Here is a 22,571-nt window from a genome sequence, read left to right on the forward strand (position 1 = left end):
TTGGATAATGTAAATATCAACATTATACACAGACATTACTTACCTTTACCTTTTGTCCTTGTATTCAAGGCTTGTGTTGTTCCCCTTTAAGCGTGTAATTTAACTAATTAACTTCAAATCCAAGATATGCAAATTATATTTGAGTAATCAGTCGAACAGATGATTCGATGCTCAGCTGAATAATTCAATTGAGATTATGCAATGTGGCATTTAATAATTTACAAGTGAGAGATGTGTTTTAGGCGTCATTACAAATCGTTACAACACTAATAATCCGTCCAAATGACTCATTAACAATTAACAATTAATTAGAGCGCCTAATAGACGTTCTCATGTGATGAAGAGTGCCTGCAATCACACACATGTGCATAAACAAACACTCACCCATATGCATAATAAATGTGATGGAGAATGGAGGTCCTATTTTACTGCAATTTCGAAACTGCCTTTGTGTGCTGGCCACAAAACCAATTACACACTCGATTCGAAAGCGTTTTTGCTTTGGGCCAAACTCGGTGCCAGGGCGTCGAAGGCGAAAGAAGGGGGCGTGGCAGGGCCAACACTTAACCCTAAGGAAACTACGCATCTGCTTAATGGAGCAAACTTTGCGGAGGAGGGTGGCCTCCAAGTGCATGTATGTGATTGTGGAAGAGGACACGGTCCCCGATGGCATATAAAAAGCATTTAATTTAAGCGTTGTTCTAATGCCTTAGATGGTAATAGAAGATATTTCCAAGCAGCTGCCATTATGGGGCTTGCTAATATCCTTTAACTGGGCTTTTGATTTTGCTCATTATGTTATAAACTGATATTTTACGTTTTTATACTATTTACTACTGCTTCCACGCTTATTAATACATATACATTTAATGCCACATATTTATATAGTGCCACAGAACAGATTTGAATTGCATAAATACAAACAAAACAAGAGAGAACGCTATTGTCGGGTGCCCCGACTATCAGATACCCGTTACTCAGGTAAAGGGAGTGCGAGGGAGATGGAGATAGAAACTTTGATCACGCATAACTTTTTAACGAATGGTCCGATTTGAAAAATTTCTTCTTCATTTCGATAGGTATTGATAAACACAATAAAACTGCATTTTTACTTTTCCGAAATATTTCAATTTTTAAAATAATAATAATAAATAATAATATATAAGCGATTGTGGGCGTTAAAGGGGGCGTGGCACCTTTTTGAAACAAACTTGCGCTGCGTAGGAACTCCTAGAATCTGCATGCAAAATGCCAATCTTCTAGCTTTTATAGTTTCCGAGATCTCAGCGTTCATACGGACGGACAGACGGACATGGCTATATCGACTCGGCTAGTGACCCTGATCAAGAATATATATACTTTATAGGGTCGGAAACGCTTCCTTCTAGCTGTTACATACTTTTGCACGAATACAATATACCCTTTTACTCTACGAGTAACGGGTATAATTAGAGCTTTGTTCTTTATTACCATCAAAAACCAAAACTAGTTGGTCGTTTCAGATTACCCTAATTAATTTTAGCAATATTATACAACTTTTTAATTTTAATTGCTCGTTATAAGTTTACTTGCTCATAGTTCCGCAGCTTAAATGCATACCGCGTAATTAAAAGAATGATGTTATTACCAGAAAGAACAGATTCCAATTATATTTTATCGCAGTCTTTTACTGCTCTCCATGTTGCAATCCAAATGCAGTTTTAATTTCACTTCCCAAAGCACTCAGAAACTTGTGTTAACTACTGATTTTTCACTCGCTTTAACGCCTCAACCAAACCATTATGCGATTTGCACCTGCTCACTGCAGCTCCGGCAACGGAAAATGAGTTGCCAAAAAATTTTAATTAGAAAATTCGCACATATGCACCTAATGTGCCCCGTTAACGATGCCCCAGAACGGAAGTGATGGGGCGGAGGAGGGCGGAACCGGAAAATCGCCATTTCCGATTAGGCTTCTGCCCAGGACCAACCGGCGATTGTTGCCTGGCAACTGTGGCACCTGGCCCATCGACAAAAGCCATTCACAATTGTCGCCGCTTTTTAAGTTGCATGTGTGTAAGTGCCTCTTTATGCATACACCTGCGTTCAAACTACTAGTGGCGGGCGTGGGTAAATCATATATTTGCTGAAAATGCACTGTTTTTATACCCTTGCAGAGGGTATTATAATTTTGGTCAAAAGTGTGCAACGCAGTGAAGGAGACATCTCCGACCATATAAAGTATATATATTCTTGATCAGGATCACCTCCTGAGTTGATATAGCCATGTCCGTCTGTCCGTCTGTCCGTCTGTCTGTCCGTCTGTCTGTCCGTCTGTCTGTCCTTCTGTCTGTCCGTCTGTCTGACCGTCTGTCTGTTTCTACGCGAACTAGTCTCTCAGTTTTAAAGATATCGAATTGAAACTTTGCACACACCCTTCTTTCCTTTGCACGCAGTATATAAGTCGGAACGGCCGGGATCGGCCGACTATATCCTATAGCTGCCATATAACTGATTGATCGGAAATGCCATAACTCTGCTGTTTGTTAAGTTAGGAAGTTGGGACTCTCCATGGGTATTATATTTGGCCAATCAATCCGACGTACCAAATTTCATAAGGATCGGCCGACTATATCTTATAGCTGCCATATAACTGATTGATCGGAAATGCCATAACTTTGGTGTTTGTTAAGTTAGGAAGTTGGGATTTTCTATGGGTTTTATTTTTGCCTAATCAATCCGACATATCAAATTTCATAAGGATCGGCCGACTATATTCTATAGCTGCCATATAACTGAACGATTGGAAATGCCATAACTTTGGTGTTTTTAAAGTTAGGAAGTTGGGATTTTTTATTAGTATTAAGAATGCATTATGAATGATTTTGGAGAATATAATTTGCAGAATATTCTGCAAGGGTATTTCAACTTCGGCTCCGCCCGAAGTTAGCTTTCCTTTCTTGTTTATCTTAATATAGTTTAAAAAAGTAAAAGAGAAAAAGGTGTAAAAATTTGTTTTTCTGATAGTTGTATTTATCTTTGATAATAATGATATTCACATAATGTATAACAAAATTTTTGTATTGCATTTCATAAATTAATCGAGTCTAATCTAATCATAAATCTAGTTTAGAATACAAAAACATAAACGTAAGTATGATGTGGATGTGGTGAAAATAAATTAACTTTTGATGACATTCTTTTGAATTAATTTTTGATCACTAAAATATTGCTCTTTCTTTGGACACAATTGTATAAAACTGTGACAGAACACGACGTGGGTGAGTGCAGCATTCCGACGTAGCCAATTAAACTGTTCATTTCGGCGGGTTTTCTTTGTTTTGAGCCACTCGTAAGGGCGCCATGTCAGGCTTGTTTGCCACTGCCAATTCATGGCTCATAATTGCTTATTAACCCGACAAAAGGGGCTTGCGAACAATTGCAATTTAATTACATAGCTTCTGAATTCAAGCCAAGAGACTAATGAGTGAAGCTCAATAAGATTAAGGAAGTCTAAATGTTTCAAGATCCCGGACATACTTTTGTGGGCCAGATTTCGGTTGACTTTGATTTATTTATATTATATTATTGGTGAAATTTCATTTAAGCTTGCTACTTTTAGTTTCAGATTTTTATTTGTGGTCCCCTTTGACTCGTTCCGGGCCAATTGAGCTGACAACGAAAACATTTTGCCGGCTATTTAAGCCAGCAGACAGATGAACAAAACAAAACTTTAATTTACTTGTGGTCAACTTTTGTCCCGCTCTTTCCATTTTCCCCTGGCCATCTCGGTTCGTTTCATTTCTGGCTGTGCAGCACATAAAACATAATAAAAGCAAATACAGCAAAAGCAGAAGGGGAAAGATAAAAAAAAATTAATTTTCCGCAAACTAAAACCTTAGAAAATTTATGCTCTGCCTGCATAAACAAAAGCAAAGGGCAAAAAACAGAAAACAAGCAACAATTCAATTCATTGGCTGCACAAGATGCAGACATGGTGGTGGTCAAAACGCACTGCTGACCGGAGGACAAACTTTTTGCTGGCAAAAAATGGGGGGGAGAAAACTCAGCAGAACTAGGAAGAATCATGGTGGCCAGGAGCAATTCCTGCGTTCCGAAGACGACGTTGCAGCTAACCGCAGGCATTCAATTCAACTAGAAAATACAACTTTGCTGCTGCTTCTGCTCCTGCTGCTGCGTTTTTATTAGCTCAGACACAATGCAAAAAGCCTCTGACTGCCAGGACCTGCGTATAAATAATGAATACAGAGCAACACAGCAACCACTCGGCTGGCAACATCCTTACGCAGCATTAACAGCCAAAGAAAAATACTAGGAAAGTAATTCTCTCGCCGGAGAAAGAAACATACAAAACAGGAAGTAAGAATGACTTGGTTGGGGTCGAATCTGGTTGTGTCCTGACCAAGGGTAACACCCATATTATTGTGTGAAAAAATGGGCTTACAAAAATTTTCTTTTATTGAATAAATAAAACCAAAATGTTTATAGTCGAATTTAAATTCTTAGGTTTTGGATATAAAGGTATACTATACTTCAAATTTATTTTAATTTGAAGATTTTGAAATAGTTTATGGCATTGTAACCAAGTTTATATAGAAAACATTATATATAAAAAACATTATTTAAAGTACATCATTTTTAAACAAATACAGCATGCACTCAAAAAAAGAAGGCATACATTTTTCTCTATTTTCTGAAGTTTAAACTACCCCAAAAATATTTTTCACCACCAGAGCGCGCTTACTTACAATTTGCAGGGTAAGCCGATGAAAAAACGCATTTAAAGTTCTGCAAGCAATTGGAGCGGAGCGGAAAGTTTTTACTTTTGCTGCTGCCAGTGGGTTAAGTGCACACACCAATGATGCCACGTCCTGCCACATGCTCCTACTGACACCAATGCCAGAGTCATCCAGAGCATTCGATCCAGTGCAACCATCATTAATCAGGCAAAGGCAAATTGCAACTTAAAAAAACTTCCGTTCCTTACTTCTACTCATCAAGGTTTCCCATTTCTAGCCATCCATTCTCTTTTCTTATTCTTCCCTTTCTTAGCATTCCAAATTATGCAGTATTTTCTGAAGAAATTCCAGACAAATATTGATCTAAAATTGAAATTGTAATTTGAGAATCTGTGAGAGACTCTGGCGTTTTATTTACGAAAAGTAAACTTTTTTCCACATTCCTTTTCTTGCCCCAGAAATGTGCCCATTAAGTGAATAGCTGATATGGAGCAGACATTTTCCGATGAATAATCCTCGCAGTCCAAACCGCATTAAAAATACACGTGCTGAAATAAGAAACAGCCAGGCTTTTTTAAATACCTTTTTATTTTTAAGCGTTTGATTCCTTGGCAAGCTTGCGAGGTTGGATTGTGGAGTTCGTTCGAGAGAGTGGGCGGGGAAAATGTCACAGTCGCGTCACCCAGAGCGTCCTTGTCGGTCCGACGTCCTTGCCTGCGTCGCATGTGCACAATGTCCTTGTGCCCGCCAACGAGTTATAGCTGGCTCTCACCTGCCCCAGCTCACTTGGCTAAGTCCTTCCACATATTTCCAGTGTGTGAGCGTGTGTGTGTGTGTGGGTGGGGCAATTTATTTTGCGCTCTACTGCTCGACAACGACTGCGTTCTACTCCTGATGTAATTAGCGAAGTTTACCGTTGTGTATTTTTATAATACTATTTGCCCGCTTCAGTCCCCGCCCCCGGGTTAACAAATTGAGCGCTCGAAGGAGGATTTACTTTCATTAGCGTTTGATTAACGCTTCCAATTCCGCTTGGAGTTATAGCTCAGCTCTCTCTCAGGATATATGAATATGCAAGGGTAGTGCTGGGCAGTTGAGCGTTTTCTTTTATCTGGGTGAGGTACCCTGGCTCATGTACTTTAATATACCTGATTGAGAAATAAGGCTTTGACAATTAAAGGTTCACATACAACTTTATTATAAAGCTAAATGTTAAAAAAAAATACTTTCACTTTTACGCATGTATTAAAAGCAATAATACAAAAGCTTTTAAAGAATAGGAAGCCCAATATAGCACACATTAATGCATCATTAGGCTTAATTTAATAACACGCGGTTAATTTCCATTATGACAATAAAAAAGTGATATAACAGCCGCAAGTGGTAATGTGATATTAAAAATCGAAATTTAACAAAAGTGTTTTAATGCCTGAGGGGTAATTTCCCTGAATTTGCTTGTATAGCTCAAAATGGCTTAGAAACTAAAGACTAAAAGGAAAGGAAAAGTTAATAGGAAGCAAAATATAATTTCCATTCATATTCAAATCCTCAGATAAAAGGTACGAAGAGACATATCCTGGGCCAAAAACCTGGAATAGCACTGCCCATCACTGGTGGTTGGGTTACTGGACCCGGCAGTGAGTGGAAAATTGTATGTCAATTGAATGGCCAGAAATCACTGTTTAAATTTGCATGCATTTGCAAGGGCAATCGGGCCAGAGGAGAGAGGACAAAGGACACTGGACTCAGGACACTGGACACCGGACAGGCGGAAGCAGGTCAGCGGGATAACAAGAGCGGGCGAACTGCCGTCTCTAAGAACCGGTAACTGCACCGGCAACGGTTAACGCGCAGTTGCCGCATGCATAAAACATAAGGATAACGAACGGGGCAGCCATGCACAACACAAACACAATCACAATCACGGCACACGGACAAAGACAGGTTGCTGATACAGGACCCTGTCGGAGGCATTGTATAATTAAAATTGCATTCAGATGCAAATGCAAATGCGAGTGTAAGCTACAAAAGCGTAAGGCGAGCGCTCACAGATTAGACGACTTCCTCCCGACCAGCCCGCTCCATTCATGAAACCGGGTGGGATCCAGGTTTCGGCAATCCTATTAGCCGTGCGTTCAATAGGCCATGAGGAACACATTAGGACCCAGGGACTTACCCGGACTTTGCCCAGTTTAGTGCAGTAAGTCCTGGCCAATTGTGCGGCTGTTGGTCTGTTTGCCCCGAAACAAAGCGCATCCTGTGTGTCCTAGCTACCTGATTATTTGCCGCCTCCTTGCGCACGACTCCTTAAAGCCAGTGCAATTCCAGCCGCACGAATGCCTCGCATGCCTCCTGATATATTTCAATATAAGGCATAACTTCCAGCTGGCATATTGAAATGCTTTTTATCTCATGCAAATCCCTGACTAAGCGGCATATGCCAGGCATTTGAATGGGTATCCATTGATGCCGAGCATATTTCCCGGGTTCTTTGCATTTTCGCACCTTGGATTAAGTCGCCGGGGGGAGGGAGGAAAAAAGCGGCACGTTACCTCTTTCACACCTTTCACCACCGTTCCCGCCTTTCCGCCTCGGAGCGGATTAATGCACACGTGTGCCGGCAACAGGTAACAATTGTTGCACTGCCCGCAGGTCGTGTGCCGCTTAACTTGGCCAGGCACGCGCTCCACAGCCAGGTGACTACTTGGCCGGGGTCATGTCAAATGCGGGCCAGGAAGAGGGCGACACACGTGCCCCTCTAATTGAAATGCAATGCGAGTGCCGCACACCCAGAAACGGGGTTTTCTCGGTTAAGAAAAAATACACAAAACTTTAACTAAAGGAAGCTAAAAAGGTAAGAGGAAAACCTTTTTCAAACCCAATTCGTAATTTAAATTCAGTTTATGGCAGTGAGAAGTCAAGTGTCGGATTAGATCTTTAATTTTAATCCCACAATTCTATGGCAAAATACTCAAAAAAAGCAGGCTTTAACGCTTAACACTTTCTTGATTTAATGTATATAATGTTTACTAGTTGCAATTGCAATCTCTTTTCGTTGATTTTTTAACATTTATATTTTTTAATGTGGTTTTTAAATTCAGCAACAAATGAAAAATATTTCAAAAAAGTAAACAACAAATAATCCTTCTTGTACTAAAAGAAAACATCGTTCCTTTTACATTCTTAACAATAGTCTCTCTTTGCTGAGTGTAAAAAATCCGCATATATGCGGGCTAGTCAAGTGTAAACTAAAAGTTTCAGCTGCTTCAGCAGACGGAATGCGCCACAAGTACCACTGACAATGCTCAAATAATAATGCGATTAGAATTGACAAATCCAATTTCAATGACACTTGCTAGCACAACATTAATGAACTGCAAATATTTGTCCTCTCCGTTGTCCTTAACCCTTACTCTTGCCCCGCTGCGTGGCACGTGGCTTGCGTTTCAATATTTGCATGTAAATTTAAGCTCGCCCAATCGAGTGCAACAAATCGCAGCTCAACAGCATATCATACTTTGCATATTAATGCCACCAGCAGAGAAAGCGAATGGCGCTGGCGTCCACGGCAAAAGCACTCCACGGTGGATCCACCGCAGTGGATCGGAATGTCACAGCCATCGCACAGTGGTAGAAATTCCCATTCGATTCCATTAATTAGTTGCTCACAAACAAGAAAGTCAAGCCATGTGCGGATCCATGGAGGGTAAGGTTGATCTAAATCCCACTACCAAATCTTTGGCTTGCTTTGTAAACTCATTAAAAATAAAACGGGCTGAAAGGGTAACATGTATTCGTTGATAGGTAAAAGTAAGCGTTTCCGACCCAATAAAGTATTTAGATTCATGATCACGATCACTGGTACTGTCGATCAAGTTATGTCCATCTGTGTGTCTGTATGAGCATCGATATCTTGGATACTACAGAAGTTTATTTAAAAAGACAAAGCGGAAAATTTGTGTAGATAAATTTTATGTGTGTGGTATTAATTGGATCAATATTTATCAACAGCAAAATTTCCAAATCGAACAACTATTTTTAAAGTTTTTAGGAAATAAAGTTTAACCATGCTCAATGTCGTCAGCGCCAAAATATTTTCAAGTGCCTCTATCTGTTGGCATATTTTTTGAAATTTGTTGATGAGTTCCTTTTTGTTGAATTAATGTATGTAGTGTTCAAGGTATACGAGTAGATTCAAAGAAAAGGTTGTACCAAAATCATGATCCTTTTCATGAGAACATTGATACCTTAAGAATTATGTTTGTCTATATAGCTTGAGTTAAATTTTTTCGACAATGATAAGATTGAAAATAAATCCCAAGGGAGGAAGAAAGTTACCGGAATATCTTATAATATAATAATAAAGTAAAAGCAAAATTGGCCATCACTTCCACCGTGCAACTTCACCGCCAAGGGCAATCGCAAAGCGAATGGCAAAGCATCAGCTCCAGAGCAAATGCTGCAAATGAAAGAAGGAAAATTATTTGTTTTCCTCATTGAAAATCGCGCAGAGTCTGCTATGGAAAAAATAGTGCACTAGAAAAAATGAGAGAATTGCTGAATAAAATGTAAATGAAATTGTGTTGGGATTGGAAATGGTAATGTGGGAGTGAAAGGCCAAGATAGCGAATTGATTGGCGCAGATTCAAGGAGAGGCGACTTTGCAAACGAGAAATTTTCAATGAGTTTGGGGCTAAAAGATTTTTAATCATTCTCAGAGGCAAAATGAATTGCTAAGGAAAAACGCATAAACACGAAACATCTTTAATACTTAAACAGATTTTAATGACTCAAATATTTATTAATTTAAAAATTTGAATTGAATCTCCTTTTATATTTTCTATTCAGATGCATTTTTACGCCATTAGCCTATTAACATCCTTTATTTTCCCTCCATCGCTTCCAAATGAATTGAGATTTTTCGCAAACTTAAACTGTACCAGACACTTTCGAATCTTTTCAGACTTTACTTTTGAGCTTTGGCAGTTACCACTGCTGGCACTCAAATTGAGTGCCCCTTCGGACCCCCTTTTATGTTTTGACACATTATTTTCGCCCTGGCACTTCCCGAACGGGGACCGTTCAGAGATCCGAGGATCCAACAGCTGGCAAGGTTGAAAGGCGCATTTAGGACCCATTACCATTAGAGGACACTTTGCTTTGCTCGAAATCGACCATAAGCTGGGCCTGGCATCCTTTGGCCAGGACATTTGCATGATTTTTGCAAGAGTAATAAACGTGGCTAGCGAAAAGATGGAAAAAAGAAATGGGAACGGAACGAGGGAGGAAGGGCCCTGACAATACTTAATGTCAGTCACGTAGCAGGGACAGGGACAGGGACACTTTGCGACCATTGACATGGCCAGTTCCTCCCGATGGCCAGCTCCCCGCCACTCCCCCTCCACCAGTCTTGCCATCCTTAGGGCAGTTGTCTGGGAGTCATCGACAAACTGCAGGAGCCGTGTCCTGGCATAACTGCCTTCTGGAGGATGGCTCAGTTAGTTGGCATGCAAAATGCTTTATGCCCGGTACTTGCACCTCTCCATTTTGTCATTGATTTGCAGTCATTCTTGCACAGCAAAAAAAATGAATTTCCTTGTGACATTGAAGTAATACTTCAGGTATCAAATGTGACTTTAATTTTTAAGATCTATTTTTATAAATATTTTTTATGATCGTTAATGGATTTAAAGTAATAGTTAAATTAAATTTTCAAATTAAACATTTCTCTGTTACATTTATTTTAAATATTTTTCTGTGTTAGGAACATGTTCCTACGAGTAATGGAAATAAAAAATTATAGTATTTCTCAGATTTAAATGCTACTCTTGCTGTAAAATTTATTCTGTATCATGCCAGTGTACGTCAATGTAAGCCTTACTTGAATTCACGAAGGCCAAAGAACTTAGGAAAACCGGACAGGAATATTCCTGGCTGCATACTCAGCTAAAATTTAACAAAATTTATAAAACACTAGTTATTTCCCTTAAGTGCATGGCTGGGTTATTTTTTTATCTTTTTACCCCTGTGACAACTCACAAAGCACAGACAAATGAAACGCACAAGTTGGATAAACACGGTTATCACTTAGCTGCCTTTTCAGTCCCATGTCGAACGTGTAATTCGATAAGCTTGGCTTAAAAAATAGCCATAGCTCCAATGAGTCGATACACTTTTAATAGTTTTTGCTACTGCTGCAGCTTGCGGAGGAGGAAAAGTTCTTCAAACTTTGCAGCTTCCATCGCAAACTTTTACGCTCCGATAAACAACAACAAAAGGTCGGGGAGCGGTAAAGGAAGCGCTCGATCCCGGAGCTCGAGTCAAAGGCAAAGTGTTGACAGCTTGATGCGACAAACACACACACACCCACACCCACACACCCTCACACACACACTCTGAAAAGGACCCTGAACTTTGGACAGCTCGAATGCATTGTATACAAATGCAGTTTCCATTGGCTCAACTGCAGGCCAAGTTTTGCTTTTCAATTTCAAAAACCGAATGAAAACACACACATATGGAGAGTAGTGAAGCGCAGGGTGCAAAAAGTTTTTAGCAACACAAAAGCAAGTCCTGGCAAAGTTATGTCTCTCCCTCCTTGGGGTATTATTAGAAATTGAATTAGATTTCATTTGGCAGCAGGCAGAACAATCCCAGATGCACTTAAGGTGCAAAAAATTTCTAGGGTAGGACGCAGTGGCGGATCCAGGACTTGAATGTGTAGGGGGATCTTAGGAACAATTTTTTTAGCATACTTTTTATTACCGCGGGAGGGGGGTTTTGAACATCCCCCTAGGATGTGCACATAGCTGGGCCCTCCATAAGTTCGCACAACCTCTTCATTTCGAAAGAAATTCGCTGCAGTCACATCGAAAGTTTGCAATCAAAAAACTTTCCTTCCTGCCCAAATTTGCGTGCTGAAAAAATAGCCCTAGCATTAAATAGAGTACAAAGTTGTTTTTAGCCCCGCAACCCCGCCCCGTGCTAATCCTTTTAATTTTGAACTTCAACTTTCGCCGACGAGCAAGGAAAATAAGATGGAAAATAACCGAGTAGAAGTAGAACCAAACATGCGACGCACTCGGCGAAAGTTTTTTAATAACAAGCCCTGTGAAAGGACGACGCAGATCCATCGCAGTTATCAACCGGGCTAGAGGGGAATAAATTCCGCCCTCGACTGCACGTACACTGCATACATTTCCCGTTTCGGTCCGATGCCTTGACTTTTGTTGCCCGAAAACCCCGAAAAACCCGAAAACTTTTTGCATCAACTGTGCCCGGGGCGGTCGAACCCATTCCGTTCCATTCCATCCCATTCTCATCCTTCTGCAGATCTCCGGTGAAGTCCAGCCAGCGAAATGCAAATACAAGTTATAATAATTTCTTTTCAATTTCCAACCAAAGCAAGCACTTAAGGGGATTTTAGTTACAGGGTCGAGCTTAGAGATGGAATGCATCTGGCCAAACAGCCAGGACACGGGGTCGTCGAGGAGGCGGAGGTGCCTTCGTATTTGTCATTTGGCCTCATCACTTCTGCGATTGCACTAAAATTTGCATAATTCCAAGTAAACAAGCAATTTCATTGAGAGAGTGGACGCGGGTTGCGAATGGCGGGCGGAATTCGGAATTAATAACTCTTTGCTGCCGAAATTGGATAGCATTCGCTACTCCGAATGCCTCGGAGCAAGGCCAATTTCGTTAGAGGCGAAATTAGACAAAACGTTAATCAAAGACCAAGAACCATGGCCCAAAAGTTACACTTGGAATAAAACATGAAAATACGCTGTCAAACTTCTAAAATGTTATCGGTTTTTCAGTCATCCTTTCCATATCTTTGCGTTTAACAAACGCTTATACCTGATTTAATTTTAGAGGTCACCCACTTGGTTTTCAAGAACATTTTGTGGAACAAGTTTAAAATTTTTAAATAGGTACTTTTTTATTTTATTTTATATTTTTTATTACTGCATATTAAACCAAAAATGACTATTGATATTTGAGTACTTTCATTATATAAACTTAAATATGTTATTTAATTATAAAGTAGCTAGACATACTTTCAAAATATTTGGATTTCAAAAAAACGTACAACTATTGTTTATTAAAATTAGAAGTATATCTAATTTTAGCTGTTTATCTTAAAATATTTTTTAGAATATATAGAAAAGGTTTGAAAATTGGAAAGAACAACTATTTTATCTGAACTTCTTATTTTAAGGACTAACATATTACTGCTAAATCAGAAATTACTATTCATGATATCGTTATATAAACTTAATTATATTTTTGAATTGTAAAGCTCTGTAAATCGTACTTAGCTTGCTTTATAGTAGCTTAACTGTTCTGGGCTTAATTCGGAAACAAAGGATATTCCCACAGTAGCCTGGAAAATACCATCAAATTAAAACTTTGATAATTTTCGTTTGGATTGTTTTGTACTTAAAAGTCAAAATACCTGGCAGAAAACCCCATAGAATTCCACTATATCACATTGATTTGCTAATTTTATTGGAGCAGTGCTGAGAGAGAAAAGAAAGTAAGTTCCCAACTTCCTGCTTTCAACCGGAAAAGTTTCACTTCGGCAGCGATAAAAGTTGCCCAATATATTTACCCAGGAGAGTGCAAATAAGTGGCACAATAAATTCGTTATTATGTTCCTACTTATGTCAACTCACCTCGTTGCAGCGATATTTGTGTATTGCCATGTCAAAAGTTATCGCCAGACCGAACTGAACAGCAGCAATTCCGAGCTCCAGTTTCGCCTCGAGTGCCGGTGACAAGCATTTGGGTTTTGGTCGTAAAGGAAAGCTGCACCATGAGGCAATAATTTGCGACCGTTTTTGTGTGCCCGCCCGGTCGCATGGTCGCAATTTAATTACTGGCCAGCAGTTAATATTGACAGTAGCCACAGCCTCGGCCTCAGCTCACCGTAAAACCGTTTCAGCTGAGCGTAAACCCATAAGCCTGTCAATCGCAAAAGGTCGGTATCCCGTCCTCTTTGTGAAGAACTTTCCCCATGGCCACATCAAACGAAAATACGACATTTTAGACGGTATTAGGAGCGCTGCTATATGGGGCATAGCAAAATGTCGAAGTATGAAAATATTTAAGGATGAACCTAATGGTATTTAACATTTTAATACCCCTTCCTTGTGTACTAAAAGGAGGGCACAAGGCATATTGAATATTGTAAAAAGAACCATTTCAGACCTGATTAGTTTCCAGAAAGTATTCATCGTTTTAAATCAGCCCATGGCACTTTATATAGCTGCAGTACCTGTCAGGCATTTTTAAAGTCTGAAGTCCTTCCGGTGGAACGATGCTGCTGGCATAAATGATTATTTTATGGTAGCCAAAGCCAAGACCGAAATCCCAATGCAATTTCACTTCTTCGGTTTGCTCTCCCAGGCGACTTGGCAACTTTTAATGGCCCCACTAATACATTTAAGACCCAGCATAAGCACACACACACACACACACACACTCATAAAATGGAGAGCGGGATGGATTCGAGTCCTGTATACAAATAATTACATGGCAAAATATTTACATTTTGGTTTTGGCTTATGCACCAAATAGGCCAGCAGACGCCAGAGGTGGCGAGGTTTTGGGTTTCGGTGGGTTTTGCCTGGGCAGCAACTTTTTGGCCACTTCATATTTCATAAAAACATGCATTATGACTATTTTATGAAGCACGCGCCGAGAACTTTGGCAGTCAGGATGCAGGATGCCCCACCGCCACCACGCCACCCAAGAGTCCTGTGTTTGCTAGGTATTTATTCGGGTTGCCCGGCCTGTGTTCCTGTGTTCCCGTGTTCCTCTGTGTGTGTGTCCTGGCAGAAAGCCTGGCACATAAACCGACATCGTTGTCGTCCCCTGTCCTCGTCCTGGGCCTATCTGCTTTATGGCTCAGCGCTTCCAGTGCATCCAATGTGGCCCCAACAAAAGGATCCCGCATTCATGGCCTGTGGGGGTCACAATTTCATGTGCCCTGAATGGCTCACTTCGGAGCAACAAAACTTCGGACGCACATAGCCGTAAAGTGGGCCCGTCAGATGTGTAACTGACCTATCCCCTGTTTTGTGGCCCAGCTGCAAATTAATAATTCGACCCACTTCGAGTGGCCGGCCATCATTTGCCAGCCTCTCGGGCCTCTTGGCCAATATCGCAGCACTGCACCTGACTCGCCTTCCACTTGCACTCCAAGTCTTGATTATATTATGCTTATGCCCAATATTCATTTCTCAAAGTGACGGGCACTGGCGAGATTCCAGTTTGTTGGGTAATTAGTTGATTACTGGGCCGGGCAATGAGCCGTCTAATTGAAAGGGTAAACTAAGCACTGGTTAAATGCCACTGCCAGCTGATTTCCGATGATCCCTTTGCTGTCCATCCGTCAGTGGAGTACTCAGTGCAGACAGGCTGCTCCTTGGATCCTGGAGCAGTTTAAACGGAGGAGGCTGAGTAAGGTTCCTGGTCTAATTGAAGCAGTTTTAATTAAAAAGCTTTTATATTTGTTATAACTTGGCGGCACTTGACTTTGCTTAAAGCGGGAATACTTACTTGTAGTTTTCATAACATTTATTAAACAACTATTATTCCAAAAATCATAATTATTTTTTAAATGACTAATGGGTTACACAAGTAATTATTTTGTCTGAGGTCAGAAATAAATAAACATAAGCTTTGTAGGTGCTGTATAAAGTAGAGTAACATATAAATACTATTATTGCAATATATGCAACAGTGAGTATTTTTGATCATTATCAATATACAATATACTACTACAATTTTGATAGCATTCCCTTTATGCGAATCCAAAGGATTCATTTTATCTATTGCTGGTAAACATTTTCTAAAAGTTTACATTCCTTGATTGGCGTTTCCAATTAACTAACAACTACCATTTAGTGTCTGTCCAAATGATTGACTACATCTGGCTAAAGTTCCAAACCTGGTTCGGCCTAGTAATGAATTTGGCTGAGGATTCGCGGATGATTATGATGCTGGTCAGCTGCACGATGGCCGTGGCCTTTATCCTGAATGTGCAGTCGGGGAGAACCATCCTCCAGGACGTGGCCCGATCTTTGGCCAACAAGAGGCTCAAGTCGAGGCTGGACCGCCAACCCTCACCCATCAACATTGCGGAGAGCGGGGTTATCAGGAGGCAGCTGAAGCTTCCTTTGAGGTGGACTCACTACGAGGATCTTCCGATGGCGACGGTACTCGAAAATAATGGAAGTACGGTGATCCTGCGGATTTACACTGCTCCCAACTTTTTGCCCCACATCAGTGGAGCTGAGTTGGGTGGAAGCTACCACTTTGTGGAGGCGATCTTCAAGTGGGGCATCTTGCAATCCGAGCATTCCATAGGCAAGCAGAAATTCTGCCTGGAGATGCAGGCACTTCATCGGTGTTCCAAGAAAGGAGGTACCGTGGAGTACCTGACTGTATCCCACCTGTTCTCACTGACTCAAGTCAAAAACGAACGACTCAAGCAGATCGCCGATAATCTAAAGTGGATCCTGCGACCAGGATCTTCGATTGAACTGCCGCCCTTCGACTTGGGGTCTCTACTTCTACCATTCGCCGAGGGTCACTACACCTACAGCGGCACCTACGACAACGGGGAGGTGAAGCTGCCCACCACCTGGCTGATCGACTCCCAGGTCTCCGGGGTCAACTCCCACCAGTTGGCCCAGTTTGGAGTCCTGTACCGAACGGATGGCAGCAGGATCAGGAGCAATGTACGGGAGGAACAGCCGCTGGGCACTCGCAGTGTTCACTTCCATTACTGAGATGTGAATGAAATAAATCATAACTCTTAAGAGGTTTTTGTGATTGAAATTTTTACCCATAAAACAAGAATTCAAAAATGACTTTTTTTATCTTTTTTTCTTCTTTTACGAACTTATGGTATTTTTTAAGAACGGAAATTTAATACCGTTTTATGCTAATCTGAATGGCTTCAAATTTTAAGAGCAAACGGTGATCGATTATTACTAATCTACTAATTCTCTTGTATTAAGAACCAATGTTTTTCATTCATTAAGTCCCTGACTTGAGAGTAAGAGGTTTTATTTCTTGTGTTTTATATTATAAATAATTTTAAATAATGATATTTTTTAATAAGAAAGTGTTTATTTATTATTAGAAGTAATTATTAATTCCTTCTAAACAAAACTTTTTCTTAATTTAGCAAAATGTCTACACAATGTGTAAGGAAGTAATAATTTCGGTCTTATATTTTATTTATTAGTCTTATTTTTAGTAGAAGTAAAATATTCGGTCTTATATTTTCGAGGTATATATTTTTCGGGCGCATACATGTAAAATTCCTTCCTTTAATAATCACCAACTTGGCGAAAAATAAGTCCAGTTAATTGAAAGCTTAGCCCAATTACTTTAATGCACATATGTAGGTTTAATCTACGCCATTTTGTACGTTTTTCGTAAATATGCAATTCGTTGCTTTAATATATAGCTAACGAAAAATAAAAACGAAACCACGATTGTTCAGATAACCCCATTTATTTAAAAAAAATTTGGTGTTTTGTTTTATAGCTAAAATAAACAAAGATGGAAATAAAATGACCTGGGGGCCATGAAAAAAAACAGTTGATTTAGTGTAATTTACACTTGATTTATTTGGCCACTGGCTTCGAAAACAATAATTTAGCATTTTAGATTGATTTCATGTAGAGCGTGGTTAGAATTTTTCAGCTAGGAGTTGCATTCAGAATTTACGTGGCAAATTAATAAAAGACTAGACCAAATAGTGCATACTTCTAGTTGCGTAACCATTTTAAACATCTCGTTTGTTCCAATTCCGAAGGGCTTTAATATTTAAATAAAATAGTATAAGAGTTATATTAAACTTTATTATATGTTTTGTAACGAATTTAAGATTTATTATTATAATTGTAATAAGGGCATAAGATGCTCTAATATTTCTTTAATATTGCAGTAATAACCATCGAGAAACTAACCGTATGCCCTTGCTACCAATCCCGATGCAATATTAAGAATCTTTAAATCGTTACGAAGACTGGGATAAAAGTAGAGTTTGGCGACGTGATTGAAATAAACCTGTGCATTTCCACTCAGTGCCTTTCAAAGCTGGAACTTTAACGCTGGACGACCTGCATGGAAATGCGGTAAACTCGAGGGTCCTCATTCCTCGAGGAGCGGTTGAGCAGCTGAGCAGTTCAATTCGTGATTTGCACCTCATAAGCAGCCCATCAGCCTTTGGTTCCGGATGCTGGCCAACTATTTGCCTATTTGACCGACTGTCTGCAGGTGCAGCCAGGCAAGTAGTCAAAGTGCAAAAGGGAGAATGCCGGCCGAGCACGAGCTGCTGCCTGGGGAATTTGTTCATTTCGTTCGGTCAGAGGGAAAAGTCGGAGAATGCCTAGCAGCCTGCAAATGCTAAAACAGTTGCGAAAATTGTCGAAATTAATTTTCAATAAACGCCCGCCGGCCAGAGAAGGGAATCGAATACTGATTGGCTAAAAAGTTTCGCTGAAAATCGCTTTGAAAACCTGAACTGACGTTTCAGGCCAGGGGCGGATCGGTGAATACCGGTCTGGGGGAGCTGCAGGAAGTCCTGGATAGAATTCGCTTATTGACTTGCCCAGAACCAGCACCCACATCCACCGCAAAAGGAGCCGGCGGAAGGCTACTGCATAGTTGGCTACTTCAAACGCGGCGCAAATTGTTCCTGGCTACGGAATTCCTTCGCACGGATATCAAAAGGATTAGCTCGGGCTTGGGCCGGTTAAGAAAATATATATTTATTTGCCCACCGCCCCACCTTGTCGCCGGCAGACATTTTGAACTGGCAACTCCTATTACGATTTATTTCAGGCGTAAAACCAGCGTAGGAAATATTTGCGGCGAAAGTTTAAAATAATTGTTGATGTAATGTAACGAGCCAGTTGTAGGCGGTGGGCGTGGCAGAAAGTAAAACAATGGACGAGCAAAGGAGCGGTTACAGTGGCCAAAAGAGAAACTGAGCCTGAAACAGGACAACCGAATAGTTTTCGCTTGGGAAATTGTTTCAAGTTGCGCCCCGTTTCGTTTACATATATAAATATGGCTGTTGTTTTCGAGTGGCCACAGTTCCAGTCCAAATAGCAATGTAAGCATCCATCCAACCCAGTCCAACCCATTTTTGCCGCTTAGCCGTCAGCAGGTCGCAAGTCGAACAATTAAAACAAGCTCCAAACAATTTCCATTTAGATGTGAAAAACAAGTTGTACGTATACGTACAATATATGCACTCGTCTAGACTGAGGCGATGAGAGAGAATATACTACAATTCCCCATCAATCAGGTTGTAGCACTAAAAATAACAGCTGTCAGGCAATGAGATCGAGGGGATTGGCTGATATTTGTAATAAATTTAAAAAATATATATAAATCAATTCTACAAAGTACTTGAAAAAGTTACACAATCGCTTGATTATTTTATATGTAAACTAATGAGCTTTCATTATTTTGTTTTCTTTTATTATTTATTGTTTTCGACTATTTGTTTATTGTGCTTTAATTACCATTAATTTGCACGGGCTGACAGATCAATCGACGAGTGTTTTGTTTATTATAATAAATCAAGTTTTTGTTTATCAATTGAACGCTTAACAAATACCTGTTTTTATACCCTTACAAAGAGTTTTAATATTGTAGCCAGATGCTTGCAACTCAGATAAGGAGACATCTCCGACCCATTAAAATTTATTTAACTAGGTGCAATAGGGGAATTTGTTTTTAAATTATTGTTTTTCCAAAAAAAGACAAATTTTATGTTTATTTAAATAATTGAAGGGAAAGAAAAACTGAATAATTGTATCCAAAAGTTTAAGGGTATTTAAGCTTCAGCTTTTATTATCGTTTTTTTAATTTACATATTTACTGATTAATAAAACATATTTTTCGTTTAAACTTGCTCTGATTTGTTAAAATTCAAACTGTTGTCTTCTTAAAATCATTCTGATATTACTAGATGTTATAGATATTATAATTTATAATTTGCATTTAATTATCTTTGTTCAAAAACAAGAATTTTACAATGTATAACTTTTGATTGAGATTGATATTGACAACTTGCACGTGCTGCAAGATCAATGTTTGTTTAATGTTCTTGGTTTTGGGAAATTGATCTTGATTATAAGATTATTCAGAATCCTTAAAACCGGTTTGCTTTTATAACATTATAAATTTAGTCTTTTATCATATTTTACTCATCCTTACACTTTCCGCTTTAAAGCTTTAAAGCTGAAATATGGGTTCCAAATAAAAAAAAATAAATTAAGTTGCTTTTGCATAATCGCAACTCAATTGAATAATAAAACAAATGTATACATTTAAAGTTGTTTATTTGAAAATCAAAATAGGTAAGCAATGTGTAAGAAATGTGAATTCTAGCTCAAGTCCTAACCGGTGCGGATGAACTGGCCGTTGTCGGTCTGGATGAGCACGGTTCCACCAGCTAAATGAATTATTTATAAATATTAAATATGATTCAATTATTGATTTGTAAATGTTAACTTACGTTGGGGCACGGGCTCAGCATTTGCGAGGGCAGCGAACATGGCCAGGAGAAGGGCAGCGGCTTGGAAGAACTTCATGTTGATTTGGGTGGTTTGGTGGTTGGTGGTTGGTGGTTGGCTTTGGTGTACGACTGGGATACTGATGCCCCACTGAGGATCGCCAGCTCTTTTATAGTCGAACGTTCAGTCAGTGATCTGGGCAATTCCAGGGTGGGGTATTGCACAGGTTAAAAGATCGGCTTAATCTTTCAGCTCGTTAATCCGAGATTCGATTGTTGTTGATGCACGGCGATACATGTGAAGTGAGAACCTGTCGGGGATTTCTACGCAATTCACTTAGCGCTGGTTATTGACATTCGAACATGAGCACACGTAGACGAACGATTATTAGAATAACTGGAACTGCGCGCAAACAGCGCAATATGCAATCCAGTTTAATATGCTTACAATACCCTTTATTGGAGTTTCTCTGGAAAAAAAGGCAGTTAATGGTTTCCCATTGAAAAATACGTAAAACTTGGAATTTATTCTTAGTATAAACAAATTAGTTATAAATAAAAAAGAATAATAAACAATGATAAACGTTCTTCCAGAGATCGTTTTCTTTAATAATATCTTAGCTCATATTTATAGACGCAAAACAAAAAGGTTTACATATTTTTTGAAATAACTCTATGATTTTAGAAAACTCGGGTTTCGTATATATCTGAAAAGCTAAATTTATTAAGCCGAACTCGGAACACAGGTTTTTGGCCATTTTTAATAGATGTACTAGCAATTTCGCCTTATTTCCCACGTTAATATGATGCAATCTTTTATTCCAAATAATTATTTTTCCGAATTCATTTAACGTTGAGGTAGATTCATTTATTTTTATACCCTTGCAGAGGGTATTACAATTTCAGTAAATGTTTGCAACGCAGTGATATAGACAATTTCGACCTTATAAAGTAAATATATTCTTAATCAGTGGCTGCAAACTAGTCCCTCAGTTTTAGAGCTTTCTGGATAAAATTATACTAAAAGTCCTTCATCTATTTCAAGTAGTATCCCAGTCTTCGGATCGGTCTACTACACTTAGCTTTCATATATATATTGGAAAATCGACATAACTTAATTGTTATATAGTAGTTATGCTCTTCAGTGTATTAAGTTTGTGTTGTAGCTGCAGGGAATATAAACGTTGGCTTGTAAAAGTTTGCTTCCTTTCTTGTTTAATATGCTTTTATAAATTAATTAATTATATTCATGTTTTTATGTTGATTAAATTAAGGAGCAATGAACATGAATTTGTTTCAGATAACGAAGTGCATTGCCCTCTCCATTCCAGATCGATTTTGCAAGTCAGACTTAATCAAAATATAATATACTTTCAATTAAAATTATTTAAAATTGTTGTACTAAATGTATTTAAAAAATTTTCAATTCAATCAAATTGAAACTTAATATTCTTCTTACTACTACTACTTCTTACATTAAATTTGTAATGAAAATATGATACAATCTCTTGTTTATCATTATTTATTTATTGAAAAATGTTTTTTTTCTTATAGAAAGAGAGTTTTAATACTTTTTTACAGACGTAAAATAAATATTCATTATTAGTAGTGGCATTATGCTGATTTGATCTCATTTGATTTTTACTAATGTATGTAAGTAACAAAATTGATCCAATTCGAAATCGATTTACCCCTTTAAAATCATGAAGTTACATTTATAGTACACACTCATATCAGCTGCACGCGCATTATCAGCTCAGATCGCGTTTAATTCCCAATCGTGACCCTGGGGTATTTTGATGCCCGATGGAAATTCCGGATTTCCAAGCCCCAATCAACGCTCGCTGCATCGGATCAAGCTATATAAGCCTTACTGCCGCAGACCGCTAATCAAAGTAGAACTTGAATTCACTCTGTAAACATGAACTGTCTGAAGATCTGCGGCTTTTTCTTTGCGCTGATTGCGGCTCTGACGACAGCAGAGGCTGGTGAGTACAAAAACCCCAATCTTTAAAGCGTTTTTCACTCATCAATTTGTTTTCAAAATAGCTACCCAAGTCTTGAATGCTGGCGGTCACACACTGATTCAAACGGATCGCTCTCAGTACATACGCAAAAACTAAACTAACTTAAAAAACAAATAAATGTCTCAATAAATAAAAAAAAATTAAAAATTGAAATCAAGCTACTTTTTGTTGTATATGAAATTCAAAAAATGCGCCTTATGCAAAACATGGTCACTCTGGAAGAAATACCAGAATTTATGGGTAACGACATTTTTC

The 22,571-nt window shown here is 39.0% G+C and overlaps 3 protein-coding genes across 3 annotated transcripts; 2 read left to right on the forward strand and 1 right to left on the reverse strand.

Annotated features, from left to right (window-relative positions):
- The first annotated feature begins 13,162 nt into the window (after positions 1–13,162).
- On the forward strand, positions 13,163–16,537 carry LOC108037165 (carbonic anhydrase 1). Its single transcript, XM_017113677.2, has 2 exons — positions 13,163–13,275; positions 15,651–16,537. Coding segments are annotated over exons 1-2 (888 nt in total). The 5' UTR covers positions 13,163–13,274.
- Positions 16,538–20,099: 3,562 nt separating this feature from the next.
- Positions 20,100–20,437, reverse strand: LOC108037166 (daisho1). The gene is made up of 2 exons (XM_017113678.1): positions 20,293–20,437; positions 20,100–20,229 (listed from the first exon to the last, which is right to left on the reverse strand). The coding sequence occupies exons 1-2, from the start codon at positions 20,366–20,368 to the stop codon at positions 20,174–20,176; spliced, it is 132 nt and encodes a 43-aa protein (XP_016969167.1). The 5' UTR covers positions 20,369–20,437; the 3' UTR covers positions 20,100–20,173.
- A 1,710-nt stretch (positions 20,438–22,147) lies between these two features.
- Positions 22,148–22,469, forward strand: LOC123038141 (daisho2). The gene is made up of 2 exons (XM_044461900.1): positions 22,148–22,277; positions 22,339–22,469. The coding sequence occupies exons 1-2, from the start codon at positions 22,211–22,213 to the stop codon at positions 22,410–22,412; spliced, it is 141 nt and encodes a 46-aa protein (XP_044317835.1). The 5' UTR covers positions 22,148–22,210; the 3' UTR covers positions 22,413–22,469.
- The last annotated feature ends 102 nt before the right edge of the window (positions 22,470–22,571 follow it).

Source organism: Drosophila rhopaloa, unplaced genomic scaffold (assembly GCF_018152115.1).
Source record: "Drosophila rhopaloa isolate 14029-0021.01 unplaced genomic scaffold, ASM1815211v1 contig_115, whole genome shotgun sequence".
In the NCBI taxonomy this organism is placed as follows: Eukaryota; Metazoa; Arthropoda; class Insecta; order Diptera; family Drosophilidae; genus Drosophila; species Drosophila rhopaloa.